This window comes from Choloepus didactylus, chromosome 6 (genome assembly GCF_015220235.1).
Source record: "Choloepus didactylus isolate mChoDid1 chromosome 6, mChoDid1.pri, whole genome shotgun sequence".
Taxonomy (NCBI): Eukaryota; Metazoa; Chordata; class Mammalia; order Pilosa; family Megalonychidae; genus Choloepus; species Choloepus didactylus.
Window position 1 is genome coordinate 47045504 of NC_051312.1, and position 15894 is coordinate 47061397.

General features: G+C 37.0%; 1 protein-coding gene across 1 annotated transcript in view; it reads right to left on the reverse strand.

Annotated features, from left to right (window-relative positions):
- QSER1 (glutamine and serine rich 1) overlaps window positions 1–15894 on the reverse strand; it is a 99612-nt gene that overhangs the window by 40273 nt on the left and 43445 nt on the right. The window contains exons 2-4 of the mRNA XM_037838960.1: window positions 14528–14640; window positions 13969–14130; window positions 7191–10889 (exon numbers count right to left, since the gene is read on the reverse strand). Coding sequence (XP_037694888.1) covers window positions 7191–10889; window positions 13969–14130; window positions 14528–14640 — 3974 coding nt within the window. The remainder of the gene's footprint in view (window positions 1–7190; window positions 10890–13968; window positions 14131–14527; window positions 14641–15894) is intronic.

Here is a 15894-nt window from a genome sequence, read left to right on the forward strand (position 1 = left end):
AACTTTTGGGTGTATCTGAAGAAATATACTACTCACCTCGAATGAAATCAAACTCTAAATAGACTTTATTAGCATAGTCCTAACAAATTACTTCCATCAGCAAGATAATATTAATTTTTTTTTTACTCTTTTTTTAAAAAAAATTTAGTTTTACTGAGATATATTCACATACCATGATAATAGTAAATTTGAAGGGAGTAGAAACTGCTGAGGATGGCACCCTTTTCTCTAGTTACAGGATTCAAGCAGGTTTTCCCCTCCTTTTATATTCCAATGGTCATTTTAATGTAAATATAGAAATGAGAGTGTTCTCAGACAACTGTTCACTACCTTGCTTGAAAAGCCTAGTGTTGATTTACATTGGTCCCAGCCAAGGTTCCACTGTTTTTTTCATAATGCAATTTCTATCATGAAAGTAAACAGGTAAATAATTTTTATTTATAAATAGTTATTTCACCATAAGCTTTACTAGAAAACCTCTATTCTTTCAAAGCAAAAAATATGCCTTTTAGGCACATGAATAATTTAAAATGAACAAAGAGGAGGAAAAACAGCTGCAACTAAGGGCATCTTCTTCATATACTAAGAATGGCTAAAGCAGAAAGCCATAAAGACTGGTAAAAAGCCTGTGTTCCAGGAACCTAAGATAGCAGCTAGGAGAGATAGGGCAAAAAAACACCTCCATGAAAAATACTAGATAGAAGCCAGAAAGTGACCCAGAACACCAGTTTCAGCAATGCACCAGCTGGACAAGGTCTGCTAAATCCACAGCGACTGTGCACTTGGTGAAACTGGGAGTCTGCATTCTGAAACGAGTGAGTAAGCTTGCTGAATATCTGGCAGCCACGCTGCGGTGTGGTGAAACCGTGGGTTGGCATTTGGAGGCAGACTAGTTCTTTTTTAAAAAACCAAAAGCGGCTACAGATACGGCAGCGAGAACCGCACAGTAAAGCATGCAGGAACGGGCTGTGTGAACACCTCAATATCTGGCGTGGAAGATAGCCTTTCACATACCCGCTAATTGTCTCAGAGCAAGGAAGGCAGAGGTAGAGCCAAAAGGGGAAAATAACCACGCCCCTTGCAGCCATCTTCCTGGTGGGCTGGGAACACTCCTGCCCAGCATCAGAGCCACAGCCCAGAGCCGCGCCAAAACACCCAGTGTGACAGGAACTGTTTCCAGCAATACACGCACATGCCATAATACCAGGCATGGACAATAGCCTTTCACGCACCCACAGCTAACTGTCCTGGAGCTGGGAAAGCGGAGCTGTGCGAAAAGAGGGGAATTAACATGCCCCATACAGCCATCCTTACAGCAGGCTGGGAACGCACGTACACGGCCCAGCAGCCCAGAACTTCCCTTGAGGGATGGCGTGCACTTGTGATGTAGCACAGCCTTCCCTCAGCAGACACCCTAGAAGGGCATGGCTTGGAAGATGGACCCACTTGGAAATCCCAGGGACCATATGCCAATACCAAGGACTTGTGGGTCAGTGGCAGAGACAATCTGTGGCAAGACTGAAATGAAGGTTTAGACTCTTGCAACAGCCTTAAATCTCCGGGAACACCTGGGAGGTTTGATTTCTAAAGCTGCCCTCCCTCCCTAACCGCTCAGACACATGCTCCACATTCACATTCATGGCAGACAGCACCAACAACACACCCAAACATGGTGCACCAATTGGACCCCACAAGAATCAGACCCCCAAACACCACAAAGACAAAGTTGGGGAGAACTGACTTGAGGGGAATAGGTGACTCGCGGACGCCATCTGCTGGTTAGTTAGAGAAAGTGTACACCACTAAGCTGTAGATCTGACAAATCAGAGATCAGTCTTTGAATAATCCTACATTTCCTAAAAGAACCCTATCAAGTAAAGCAAATGCCAAGAGGCCAAAAACAACAGAAAAATTTAAAGCATATGAAAAAACCAGATGATATGGATAACCCAAACCCAAACACCCAAATCAAAAGATCAGAGGAGACACAGTACTTGTAGCAATTAATCAAAGAACTAAAGATGAACAAGGAGAGCATGGCACAGGATATAAAGGACATGAAGAAGAGCATTGCACAGGATATAAAGGACATGAAGAAGACCCTAGAAGAGCATAAAGAAGAAACTGCAAGAGTAAATAAAAAAAATAGATGATCTTATGGAAATAAAAGAAACTGTTGATGAAGTTAAAAAGATTCTGGACACTCATAGCACAAGACCAGAGAAAGCTGAACAATGAATCAGTGACCTCAAGGACCACAGAACGAAAAATGAAAGAACAAAAAAAGAATGGGGAAAAAAATCGAAAAAATCGAAATGGACCTCAGGGATATGATAGATAAAATAAAAAGTACAAATTTAAGACTCATTGGTGCCCCAGAAGGGGAAGAGAAGGGTAAAGGTCTAGAAAGAGTATTCAAAGAAATTGCTGGGGAAAACTTCCCAAACCTTCTACACAATATAAATAGACAAAGCATAAATGCCCAGCGAACTCCAAATAGAATAAATCCAAATAAACCCACTCCAAGACATATTCTGATCAGACTGTCAAATACTGAGAAGGAGCAAGTTCTGAAAGCAGCAAGAGAAAAGCAATTCACCACATACAAAGGAAACAATATAAGACTAAGTTGTGACTACTCAGCGGCCACCATGGAGGCAAGGAGGCAGTGTCATGACATATTTAAAATTCTGAGAGAGAAAAAATTCCAACCAAGAATACTTTATCCAGCAAAGCTCTCCTTCAAATTTGAGGGAGAGCTTACATTTTTCACAGACAAACAAATGCTGAGAGAATTTGCTAATAAAAGACCTGCCCTACTTGAGATCCTAAAGAGAGCCCTACTGACAGAGAAACAAAGAAAGGAGAGAGAGATATGGAGAAAGGTTCAGTACTAAAGAGATTCAGTAAGGACAATAAGAGAGGGAAAAAATATATCTGACAAACATAAACCAAAGGATAGGATGGCTGATTTAAGAAACGCCTTCACAGTAATAATGTTGAATGTAAATGGATTAAAATCCCCAATTAAAAGATACAGATTCGCAGAATGGATCAAAAAAAATGAACCATCAATATGTTGCATGCAAGAGACTCATCTTAGACACAGGGACACAAAGAAATTGAAAGTGAAAGGATGGAAAAAATATTTCATGCAAGCTACAGCCAAAAGAAAGCAAGAGTAACAATATTAATCTCAGATAAAACAGACTTTAAATGCAAGGATGTTATGAGAGACAAAGAAGGCCACTACATACTAATAAAAGGGGCAATTCAACAAGAAGAAATAACAACCATAAATGTTTGTGCACCCAATCGTGGTGCCACAAAATACATGAGACAAACACTGGCAAAACTAAAGGAAGCAATGGATGTTTCCACAATAATTGTGGGAGACTTCAACACATCACTCTCTCCTATAGATAGATCAACCAGACAGAAGACCAATAAGGAAACTGAAAACCTAAACAATCTGATAAATGAATTTGATTTAACAGACAAATATAGAACATCACATCCCAATCACCAGGACACACATTCTTCTCTAGTGATCATGGAACTTTCTCCAGAATAAACCATATGCTGGGACATAAAACAAGCCTCAATAAATTAAAAAAAAAATCTGAAATTATTCAAAGCACATTCTCCGACCATAATGGAATACAATTAGAAGTCAATAACCATCAGAGACTTAGAAAATTCACAAACACCTGGAAGTTAAATAACACACTCCTAAAATAAATGGTTTATAATGTAGAATGTAGGGGAACTAGCAATAGAGAGCAATTAATGAAGGGGGAAAGATAACCCAATAAGCACAGATAAGCCATCGTGGGTAAATTTAACATTCTGGGAATGCCCAGGAATGACTATGGTTTGTTAATTTCTGATGGGTATGGTAGGAACAAGTTCACAGAAATGTTGCTATATTAGGTTATTTTCTTGGGGTAGAGTAGGAACATGTTGGAAGTAAAGTAGTTATTTTAGGTTAATTGTCTTTTTCTTACACCCTTGTTATGGTTTGTTTGAAATGTTTTCTTATCATCTTTTTTTCAAAAAATTTTTTCTGATATAGTTAATTAAAAAAAAAGTTAATTAAAAAAATGAAAAAAATATGCAGACCCCCCTTGAGGAGCTGATGGAGAATGCAGGGGTGTTGAGTTTCCTCACCTTGAGGGTTGCTGATGTGCTCACAGACACAGGGGACTGGTGGTTTGATCAGCTGAGCCCTCTACCATGGGACTTGCCCTCGGGAAGACTGTTGCTGCAAAGGAGAGGCTAGGACTCCCCATAATTGTGCCGAAGAGCCTCCTCCTGAATGCCTCTTTGTTGCTCAGATGTGGCCCTCTCTCTCTAGCTAAGCCAACTTGGCAGGTGAAATCACTGCCCTCCCCTCTACGTGGGATCTGACACCCAGGAGAGTGAATCTCCCTGGCAACGTGGAATATGACTCCCGGGGAGGAATCTAGACCTGGCATTGTGGGATGGAGAACATCTTCTTGACCAAAAAGGGGATGTGAAAGGAAATGAAATAACCTTCAGTAGCAGAGAGATTCCAAAAGGAGCTGAGAGTTCACTCTGGTGGGCACTCTTACGCACAATATAAACAACCCTTTCTAGGTTCTAGCTAGCAGTACATAACTGAAACTATCAAACTACAACCCAGAACCCATGAATCTTGTAGACGATTGTATAAAAATGTAGTATATGAGGGGTGACAATGTGATTGGGAAAGCCGTATGGGCCATACTCCCCTTTGTCCAGTTTATGGATGGAGGAGTAGAAAAATGGGGGTGGGGGGAGTGGGAAGGAAGGCACTCAGTGTTCTTTTTTACTTTGGTTGTTCTTTGTCACTTAAATTTTTATTCTTATTGTTTTTGTGTGTGTGGTAATGAAAATGTCAAAAATCAATTTTGGTGATTGCACAACTATATAATGGTACTGTAAACAACTGAATGTATGCTTTGTTTTGTATGACTGAATGGTATGTGAATATATCTCAATAAAAATGAATTAAAAACAAAACAAAACAAAAACAAAACAAAACAAGCCTATGTTCCAGAAAATATTTCAACAATCTAGAAGTTAGTATCAGCAAAAGATTTTTTTTCTTTTAACTTTACCAAGGAATTGTGGAATTTGGGATAACACAGGCCCATCAGATTCTCTGACCTCATTTCAACTGTGTGACAATTCTAAAACTCAGAATTCTAGCCACAAAATGAAGAAGGCAAAGCCCAACTACTTAACTTTAACCCATTGGCACCCCAGTGTTCCATTTTTCATTTATATACCCTTATTCATTGAACAAAATAAAGCACCTACTATGTGTCAGGCCTTGGAAATAAAAAAATGAACACACAATAATAGCTATAACACTTCCCTGGTGTAAAAGAACTCACACTCTAATGTAAAAATGCAAATGAATAAAACACAAGTGAATTTGAAGGCTGTGGGATGAGAGGAAAAGATCACTCACTTTTGCTAGAGTGACTTCTATAAAATGACTTTGAAGATAGTTTTGAAAGATAAGTATCTGGTGGTTTAAAAAATGAAGAGGCATTCTACTGGGTAGAAAAGAGTTTGTTGAAAGGCCCACAATTGTGAAAGGGGCTCACAGGTTCAAGAAACAATGAGCAATTCAGTGATGGTACTGGAGAGGGAAATGGAAAGTGGAGCAAGAGAATGGAACGTGGAAAGGGATAGATTTTAAAGAATTTTACATATTATGCTCAGGAATTTTACATTTTCCCCATGAAGCACAAAGAGGGGTTTTGAAGCAGAGAAGTAACAGTCAGCTTCCCTTTTTTATTATAGCAATATCTGATAACAATGTGGAAGATGGACTGGAGTAGCAAGACTGGTAGGTAAGATTCCAGTTAGAAGTCTTTTGCAATAGTGCAAGTAACAGATGATCAATTCTCATAGATGAGGAGGCAACGGGGATGGAGAGGAGAGAACTTCAAAAACCTAATAGTAAGAATTGGATTGCCAGTGATAATTTTAACTAAAAATGAGATAATGGTTGTCAGGAAGAAATAGTTTTAGACTTATGTTCTATGACAGAGATTACAAACAGTTTGTTCTAGGAATGAAAGAGGGAATGTAATGGTGATTGCAAAGCACTATGAGGTGGGGGAGGGCATACTAGGATAAGTCACATATATAATGTTATTGAATCTAAGACTGACTTTTTGTTATGCTAATTTTCCTCTGTAACAAAATGAGAATTATTTTTAAAATGTATTATCAGACATTTCTACTAATAAGTTATTTGGGATAACCTATTATTGGGATATTGGGATAACCTTCTTCAGAGAGAAGCAGAGAAGTACATCACAAAACAAGGTGTAATGCTTAAAGCACCACCCTGTTTATACAAAGGAGCTCAGCAGGAATACTGGCTCTAGAACCAGGCAGACCTGGGTTCAGATTCCAGCTCTGAATCAGCTCATTTACTAGTTGTGTGGATCTGGACAATTACTTACGCTCAGTTTCATCATCTACATACTGTAGATGACAACTCTTAACAATGCTACTAATTCCTGGCACAAAGGAATGGTATAAATATTTATTTCTTAGCATGATCCTTAAAATAGTAACTTTTACACTCACCTGACAAGTTTTTTACATAAAGCAGTATTTAAAATGTTTCATCCTCTAGATTGGCTTAACCACAGAGTAAAGTGAGGCACATACCCAAAGATTTCAGCAAATAATCTGCAGTCAGCACAAATTCACTTTTCATTTTAATATCAATGTGCATGCTGCACATACTAGAACTGTATTTAATAGTTAAATGTTAATCTTCAGGTAAAATTGGCACACCAAGAAAGTATGTCAGGTTTACATTACAACAGGTCTTCCAATACAAAGCCTCATATCCACAAGCTACCCCAAGATGTCTCAGACTAGAGAAGTCTGGACAGCATATTGTGAAAGTTATGTTGCATGTGGCAAAAGGCCAAAACAGAAAAACAAACCTGAAACTATGCAACCTAACCCTGGCATTTTCCTACAAAAAAGGAACATTAAAAAATAATAAATCCCTTAGAAATCTACCTATGCATTTTGTCCTGAAAAAGTATTTGCAGACCTGCTTTAAGCTAAGAAAGCTTAAAATCCAGTTTCATAGTTAGAAAAATAATAGTAGAAAGTCATAACTGTGAATTTAAGTGTTGTAACTTTACCTGATTTCTTCTTTTTATCAGAAGTAGTATCCAAAACAGTTAAAGTAGTGGAGATGTTTCTGTAAATATCATGACTGCATACTCCAGGATCTTCTTCATCAGAAGACAATGAAGATAAATGTTCCAAGTTTTTCAATTCATTATCATTTTTTTCTGAAGGACTATTACCCCCAGTTTCAGACACTAAAGGTGTGGGTGTTGTAGATGAAGTCTTTGGAAGTGGTGGGGGACACAGTGTACGAACAATCTGGGCCCCTGGTCGTCTAGTCCTGTTAGGCATTCGTACAGCAAGAGCGGAAAACTGCTGCTTGGGCCCAGATTTTAAAAAATCTAAGAAAGAGGCAATAAATCCTGTTTTGACTTCTGGTTGTTTTTCCTCCACTTCTTTGATCTTCTGCCTCATTTTTTCTTGATGCTCATAACCATCATGGCTGCTTTCCGAGGAAGGAGGAGTATATGGTAAATATATATCCGTTCCTCTTGGATTCTGGCGTTTGACTTGGGTAGGTCTTTTCAGCTGTTTTTGATTATTGTTATCTTCCTCTTTAATTTGCCCTTTTCCTTTAACTTTTTTCTTCTGAAGGTTAAAATGCATTAAATCTTGGTTTTCTTCTTCAATCTTGACACTGACTGAATCCCCAGGTTGGGCCATAGCCAACAGTGCAGGGGCACTCCTAGTCGGGTTCATTGACACACCACTGTCATCACCCCCCAAGGTGAATTCACTCTCTGATGCAGCACTCTCTCCACTGATACTTCTGCTACTAGAAACAAACTCTTGGTTTCTGTTATTATTTAATGTATTATCAACAGGAACTTCACTGTCTTCTTCAGATTCAGTATTGGTCACAGAGTGTTTTTTGACTGGGCCAGAGCTTTGCTCCTGGCCTTCATGACTTGGTCCAATCACTGGTGAAGTTACTTTTGATGCTATATTTCGACCAGGTGTTTCAATGTGCTTTTGGTCAAGAGTTATTCTTGACTGAAGGGTAAGTACTGGTGAAAGGTTTATTGAAATCTGACTTCCATTTAAGGAAATATCACTTATATTCTGTGGCTTTCCTACAGTAGCTCTTATGGAGGTAAAATCTGAAGTCACATGCCTGGAATCTAATGACTGCTGAAAATGAGATTTAGAATCATCACCATCTTCAACAGCTTGAATGGTTTCATTTGAAGCTGACTTGGAAAAATCAGAAGGTGTAACCCCACAAGCTGCTGCTGTAGCTGCTAAGATATCATCTACATTTGATAAAATATTTCTTTCATCACTGAGAAGCATTGCCTCTGGAAAACATATTGATCCAAGAGAAACAAACTGATTCTTTGAATCATTTTGATTTGTTTCATTAAAATGGTCCTTTGTTGTCAGATGTTGTTGTAATGGCTTTGAAGAATCAGAGAGATCCATTTTCATAATTTCAGAATTTTGAGGATGGAGTTGCTGCTGAGAATGATCACCATTGCTGTGAATAATATGACCATCCATTTGAAGGAAAGGATGCACTATTTGCTGAAGACTTTGAACATGTGGTACTTGTAAAGATGCCTTTACTGGTCCTAAACCTGCCTGCAGTATTGACTGCTGAAGAATTTGTAAGTCACAGGCAGAGTCTAAAAGGACCTGTGTATTAGGAAGAGACACCTGATGGCCATGCCCTAAAGCATTAGGTGGAATCTGAATCTGAGATGAGGCATTAATTATCTGATCATGCTCTTCCTGAATCCTGGCTTCATGTACCTCATGGATAAGCGAATGCTGCTGGTTTAGGTCTTTCGTATTCAACCTTATCTGTGGAGCTTGCATTAAATTAGTTGTCTTCTTAATATCAAGGGTTGCTGCATTATTTACCTGGCCAATTTGTTGGTTAAGTTGCGCCACTGAACCAACTATGCTTTCTTCTTTTTTTGACCCTTGTAGAACAATCCCAACAACTTGATCTTCAAGACGGGAATTACTTCTGATTACACCCTGAGAATATCTGTCATCTGCCTTTGATACCTTATAAGCTGATTCTTGAGCATTAATTTCTCCATCAGACAGCCTTTGGGATGGTGATTCAAGAGATGTCTGTGGCTGTAATACCTGTAACTCTTGCACTGGAAAATCATTTTCTTGCTTTGAAGACGTATACACATTTGAGTTAAGTTTTCTTTCAGAATAAGACTTTGGATCAGGGGAAGGCATGTTATTCTGTAATGTCTGACAATGGGTAGAGGATGCAAATGATGATGACTGGACAGCAGGCAAAAATTTTGGGGACTGGGGAGATGAAGACCCTTGTGTCTGAGCATTTTGGGAAGAATGCATAGAAATATAATTCTGGGCTGGGCTGGAGGATGGCAAATTCTGAGCCCGAGCAGAAGAATAAGAAGGAGAAGAAGCTGTTAATGCTAGGGACTGCCCTGAAGCATAGCTTTCTGAAGGACTAACAACTGGCAAAACTTGTGATTGAGATGAATAATTAACCTGTGACTGACTAACTGGTGATAAATCCTGAGGGTGACCAGATGAATAGCTTTGAGACTGACTAACTGAAGACAGATCTCTTGTTTGAGCAGGGTAATTCTCATTTGTAACTGAAGATAATACCTGTTGTTGATTAGAAGAATAACTAAGTGTTTGATTTTCAGAAGTTATAGTCTGAGATGACCCAGAAAAAGTCAATGTTTTATATAAGGATGGCAACTTCTCAACCTTGCTGGACCTATAAACCTGTGAATGAACAATAGATGGCACATTATGTGGCTGTACTAAACCATAATTTTGGGACTGACTAACTGATAAAAGGCTTGGTAGCTGCGCTGTAGAATAAATTTGTGCTTGGCCCGATATTATAGAACTCTGGTTATGTAAAGGTTTGGAATAGCTTAGTGTTTGCACAGGAGGAATTATACTTTGAGGTTTGGGGGTCTTAGTTGACCTTGGCGGTTGTTTTATAGAACAGTTTTTTACTTTTGTAGTAGAAGGAGGATAATCTGGTGATGGAATTGCAGATGAATAAGACTGAGCAAGTTCCACTGAGACCTGGGAGGACTTCTGTTGCAACCCTCCATTGCTCACCTGAGTAGAATCTCCAATTGAGCTACAGGATAAAGATGACTGCCTGGTTGTTTCCTGAAAATTACCTACACTTGCATTTGAAAGATAATTATGTAAGGAATGCTGTGAACCAGTCAGTTGTGCCTGAATAGACTGGGTACCTGAAGGCCGCTGATGGTGTTTAATAACACTACATTCTCGAAGAAGAGCTCTTTCAATGGAAGCAGTAGAACTAGTAAAAAGAGTTGAACTGTAGGCTTGAGGAGTTTGCTGGGCTCCCCCAAGTGCTGAAGGCAACAAACTAAATTGAGGTTGTAAAAGATGGGGTGCAGATTCTTGAGCTGAACGATATGTTGAAGACTGAGGTGGTATGCTGTTACTTAATGCAGAACTGCCCAGGCGCTCAAATGCCAAAGCAGTTGGAACAGTTCCCTGGGAAGTCTTGATTTGTAGCAAAGGATCGTGGGAATTTAAAATTCCATTTGCTGCAGTGTTAAAAGTTGAATCCTGAAGGACCAAAGGTGAGGTGGTAGCAAAGTTTCTATTGCTGAAGGTGGTGGGATGTTGATAAGCAGAGAGGGCAGATGGTGGAAGTGTTCCAGTGGTTGGCAAAGGTCCAGTAACAAACAGCTCAGTTGCTGCTGAGGAATGCATACCTGTAAAAAGGAAACACAAAGATGTGTATAAAATCAAAGTGCAAATACTTAAATATATAATAGTGATTTATATAATCCTAGCCCATCAAAATCTGTTTTAAAAAGCCTAACAAATTGGTGCTGTGTTTATATTTTGAAAATTACATTTCAAAATAACTAGCTTTCTTAAAGCAAAGACAAAGTTACAAAAGTTCAGAAATTCTTATCTATAATTGTTATATAAATGAGTTTATATAGAATTGATTAAGGTCATATGAAAACTAAGAAACTAATAAAATATACATAATCTCTGATGGTTAATTTACCCTGCAATACCAATGCAAAATACCAGCTGACAAGCTAAAATGTACATAAACTTAAAACGGAAATATCAACACTAAATTGCCCACATTTAACATAAGAAAATAAATCTAAAAATAACATTAAGGTTAACACTGCAAAGTTAATCTTTTATCAGAATGTGTGCATATTAAAAAATCTTCTGTATTTCAAGTTTTGACTTCCTGTCAAAAACTTCTCAATAGATGCATGCTTGCCATGAAAGGCTAATCAGAAATTAATAAAGTACTACCAAGAAGAGATTCTTAACCTTTCAGGACAGAATTTTAGCAACATAGAGTAAAAGTAAAAAGTACATGCCCCTGACATCCAAAATTCCACTTCTAGATATTTATCTTTATGGAAAGAAGTGGTCACAAAGATATTTGTAGAAAATAATCATCAGTTGTTGTTTATAATAATAAATGGAAATAACCTAAATGTTCATCAACAGGGGATAGTTTAAGCAATTATGGCATATCCTAACAGCGCTGCCATAAACATTGTCTATACATGAAAGATATCAAGAAAAATAAATAACAAACTGTTACTCTTCTCTAACAGGAACTATCACTTTCCACTTTATAAACCTTTGTATTGTTTAAAATAATAAGCATCTATTAGAAAAATAGAGATTTCCATTTTGGAAAATGGGGGAAGAGGAAGATTTTGACTTTGAAAAGCATTCTTTCACTTCTTTCCATTAAATGCCAAAAAAAGTATTACACTGCTACATATATATAAACTGTGAGTTGCACTGGATGGAATGAGTAACACTGGGAATTAACTTTTAAAATAATACAATCATAGGAACTAGAATAGACTTTTGAGATCATCTAGTTAAACTCCCTTGTTAGAGGCAAAGAGGAAACTGATGCCAAGTGATATGACTTGCCCAAGGTCACAGGGCTGCTTGGTAGCACCCAGGAAAGGAATCCAATCCGCTTAACTCCACTGCTCTTTTTATTTCACCAGTATCTCCTTTGGTGTGTGTTTGCGGGGGTGGAGGTAGAGGAATAATATAAAAAGTAGACAGCAATAAAGTATAAAATTTAATTATATTTAAAGTTATAATCCATTCAGTTATAATGTTTATTCTAAAGTAAGAGCTTATGTCATAAACATATCTAAAGAACCAATCATAATTACAGTGGCAACTGACACAATCTCAGTTATGCTTAGAAAAAGTGGGAGAGGCTAGAAAGTGGGAGAGGCTAGTTATGAAGGCCAGAGAATATGTGTGCCCTAAAATAGTGGGTGAGGAGCTTGTATCACTCAAAATTCTTGTATCCTGTAGTGTGACGAAAGGTATTTCTCACTTGACTTACTTCTGCATGATTTATTAGATCACCATAGAAGGGAGTCCCAGGGTTAGCAAATTCATCAAAAAGTATGCCAGAAAAACAGATACTGAATTGCATCTAATGCCATATTGCAATCTTGGACATTCCAAATGAAAATGCTCCTTATTCTAACACTCTAGCTCTAATACCCTCTCCCAATTAATGGTATATTTGTGTGTATGTTCTTATTCCAATTTCATTTTTATCTACCATTCATGGTCCATCAGTTTAGATCCAGTTTAATGTGCTCAAAATTCCATTACTCTTTAAGTGGGCATATGAGAGTAAAATCTGGGGGAAAAAATAAAACACACACACACACACAAACACACAAACATTCCATCTTACTAACTGAGCATTAAAGGCCTTTCTGAATTCAACTATGGGGCCAGATATAAACTGCAGAAGTGAATGTTTTTAAATTGAAATCTAAGACACAAGAAATTTTAAAAACAAACTGCACAAGGTAAAAACACTTTATAGGAAGTGCTGGCTCATTTAGATGTGAGTTAAACACTTCCTTCCACCTTTAAACATATACAAAATAAAATATTAACAGATTTTCCTTTATTTTAAATTTTCTTCAATTCTTAGTATCAGGTTCTAGCACTAAGATATTAATTAACAGGAAGTCTAAGTAAATATGCAATATGTAAAATTATTTCAGGAAGCAAAAAATGAAGCTTCTGGTTTTTTAATTAAAATATTCTGTTTTATTTCACACTAAAATATTAATTATTCTGTTAGAAAACTCTTCTAAGGCATACTGAGAAACTCTTATGTTTTTTAAATTAAACCTTGAACAATAACAACAAAACTAACTTTCCTGTCACCCTGCAAAAAAAATTGAGGGGAAACAGTTGAAAAGTGAAATAAGAATAATAACATAGTAGAAAAGGGCCTAAAAACTTTGTAATTATGCTGGAAAATGGGCACAAAGCAATCATATGAACTTGTCGTGGCTTTTAATAAACTATTGATTAAATCAGTTAAATTAAGGATATTTTAATATAACACTAATGATGAAATCAGTCCCAAGATTGTTTTTTACTACACTACCAGCCTTGCCTGAAGTCACTAAAATAAATGAAATTTACTATTTGCTCCTTTCAAGTAGACATGTAGCTATTTAGATTGTCAAATATAAAACTTTACAGAGTATGTCTATAATAATTATCTACCTTCTTCAATTTCAACCTCTTAGTTTACACCAGAATGCTAAAATCAAATTTCTGCCAGTAACAAATACTTGAATTCTGTCAGTCTTAAAACTGTGAAAATTTCCAGGTTTTAAAGTTCACTGGGATATCAATAACCAACATCACTCTGAGCCACACTACCATGATGACAAGGTCATAAAATGTCTATTTTGGTTAGTATTTTTACAGGACTTAAAAATTCTGAAAACAAAGCATCACCTGTCTGCCAGGATGGAGCCCTGAATTGCGGTAAAAGAGCAGTTCCTGAAGAAGGGGCCTGAGCAGTTCGGGATTCAACAGCAGAGAGAAAATTCATCACTGAAGATTCTTTAGTGTTAGTGGCAGCACTGTTCACACTAGTATCAAATATTCCAGAAAGACCTACATTTGAAGATAAAAAATATCCAAAAACAAAAATATGTATGTATATAAAATTACATTATTAACCATATCGTAAAAAGGAATTTCTGAAAATTGAGGTCAAAAATCTATAATCTCACACTGTTTTATTTTGAAAAAGCAAACAAATATTAACTTGATGAAGCACATTTACAATTTATATTCTCCAAAGTTGCATGAAAAAGATCTCCACCCTATTAATAGCTTGATATTCCCTCCTAGTAAAAGACAAAGCTTTTAATTTAATTTTAATTTTAACATTTCTCTTGGCATGGCTACGTCCCCCACACATTCATAACCCAACACATGAAAATTGATTTTCCTAACTATTCACTATATGTACACAAATTCATGGTATATTTCACAAGAGAAATGTTACCAGTTGGTTGAGGTGTAGTAGCATATCCAGGAAGCTGATGAGAGGCTGCAAAAGTCTGTCTCTGAAGAAGATCTGCTTCAGAGTGTGAGGGATGTCCTTCTTCATAGCTTAAACTAAAGGATATTAAAAAACAGTGACCAAAGACACATACCCAAACCATAGGCAGATGCAAAAGTTTCTAGGAGAGCAACTATCAAAGTGGCAGAAGTCTTTGACCAAATTCCTGGACTATAGTTCAATTTGATCAGTAGATCAAACATAATCTTATGATATTGTCACAATGGGAAAAATATATTAAAGATATTCTAGGAAGAAAAATGATACATAATATTTTCCTTAATTCAACTTTACCTCAAACAGAGTCCTTTTACTGGGAGAGGTAACATGGTACAGTAGAAAGAGCAATATCCTGGAAAACAGGAGAGCTGAATTCATTGTCCAAGTTCTATAACTAGCATACAGTGTGACTTGATCACTGTGAGATTAATTTCCTCATCTGTTCAAAAAGGGTCTATGCAAAATAATCTCTAAGGTCCTTTTGAATTTTAACATTCTACAGAATATCAGATAATTCAAGTAAATTAATAATTAACACTCTTTTCCAATAACTCACCTAGATAATTTCACACTCAAACTTTTTTTTAAATAAATTATTACACTTTATTAAGTAAGTAAAACATACTAATTTCAAGTGGCACAAAAAGGTGTTAACATAAGATGGTTCCCTACTACTCCTGCTCCCCAGCTGTCCAATTCCCCACCCCAGAAGCAACTCATGTTATGAATTTCTTAATATGTAATTACAGAGACAGTCTACGCACCTATAAGCAAGTGTACATGTAAACAGATAGATACAGACATAAATAAATACAAAATAGTATATTACGCCTACCGTTCTATGCCTTGATTTTTTTTTCACTTAATTTGGAGATTGTAATCTTGGAGATGATTCCATATCAATATGTATAGACTTTCTTGTTTTTAACTTAATTTTCTTATAAGAAATTAGTTACATGGTTCAAAATTAATTTAAAAAATAAAATTTTCTCTCTCACCCATATTTCCAATCACCCAGTTCCTAACTCACCCCAAGGAACTAACATTTATTAATTTCTTCTTCTGGTTTGCTAATGTCGCCCTTTTGCAAAACACCAGAAATGGATTGACTTTTATAAAGGGGGTTTATCTGGTTACACAGTTACAGTCCCAAGGCCATAAAGTGTCCAAGGTAACGCATCAACAATAGGGTACCTACGCTGGAGGATGGCCAATGGCATCCGGAAAACCTCCGTTAGCTCAGAAGGCAAGTTCTGATTTCAAAATGGCTTTCTCCCAAGATGTTCCTCTCTAGGCAAAAATGTCACTCT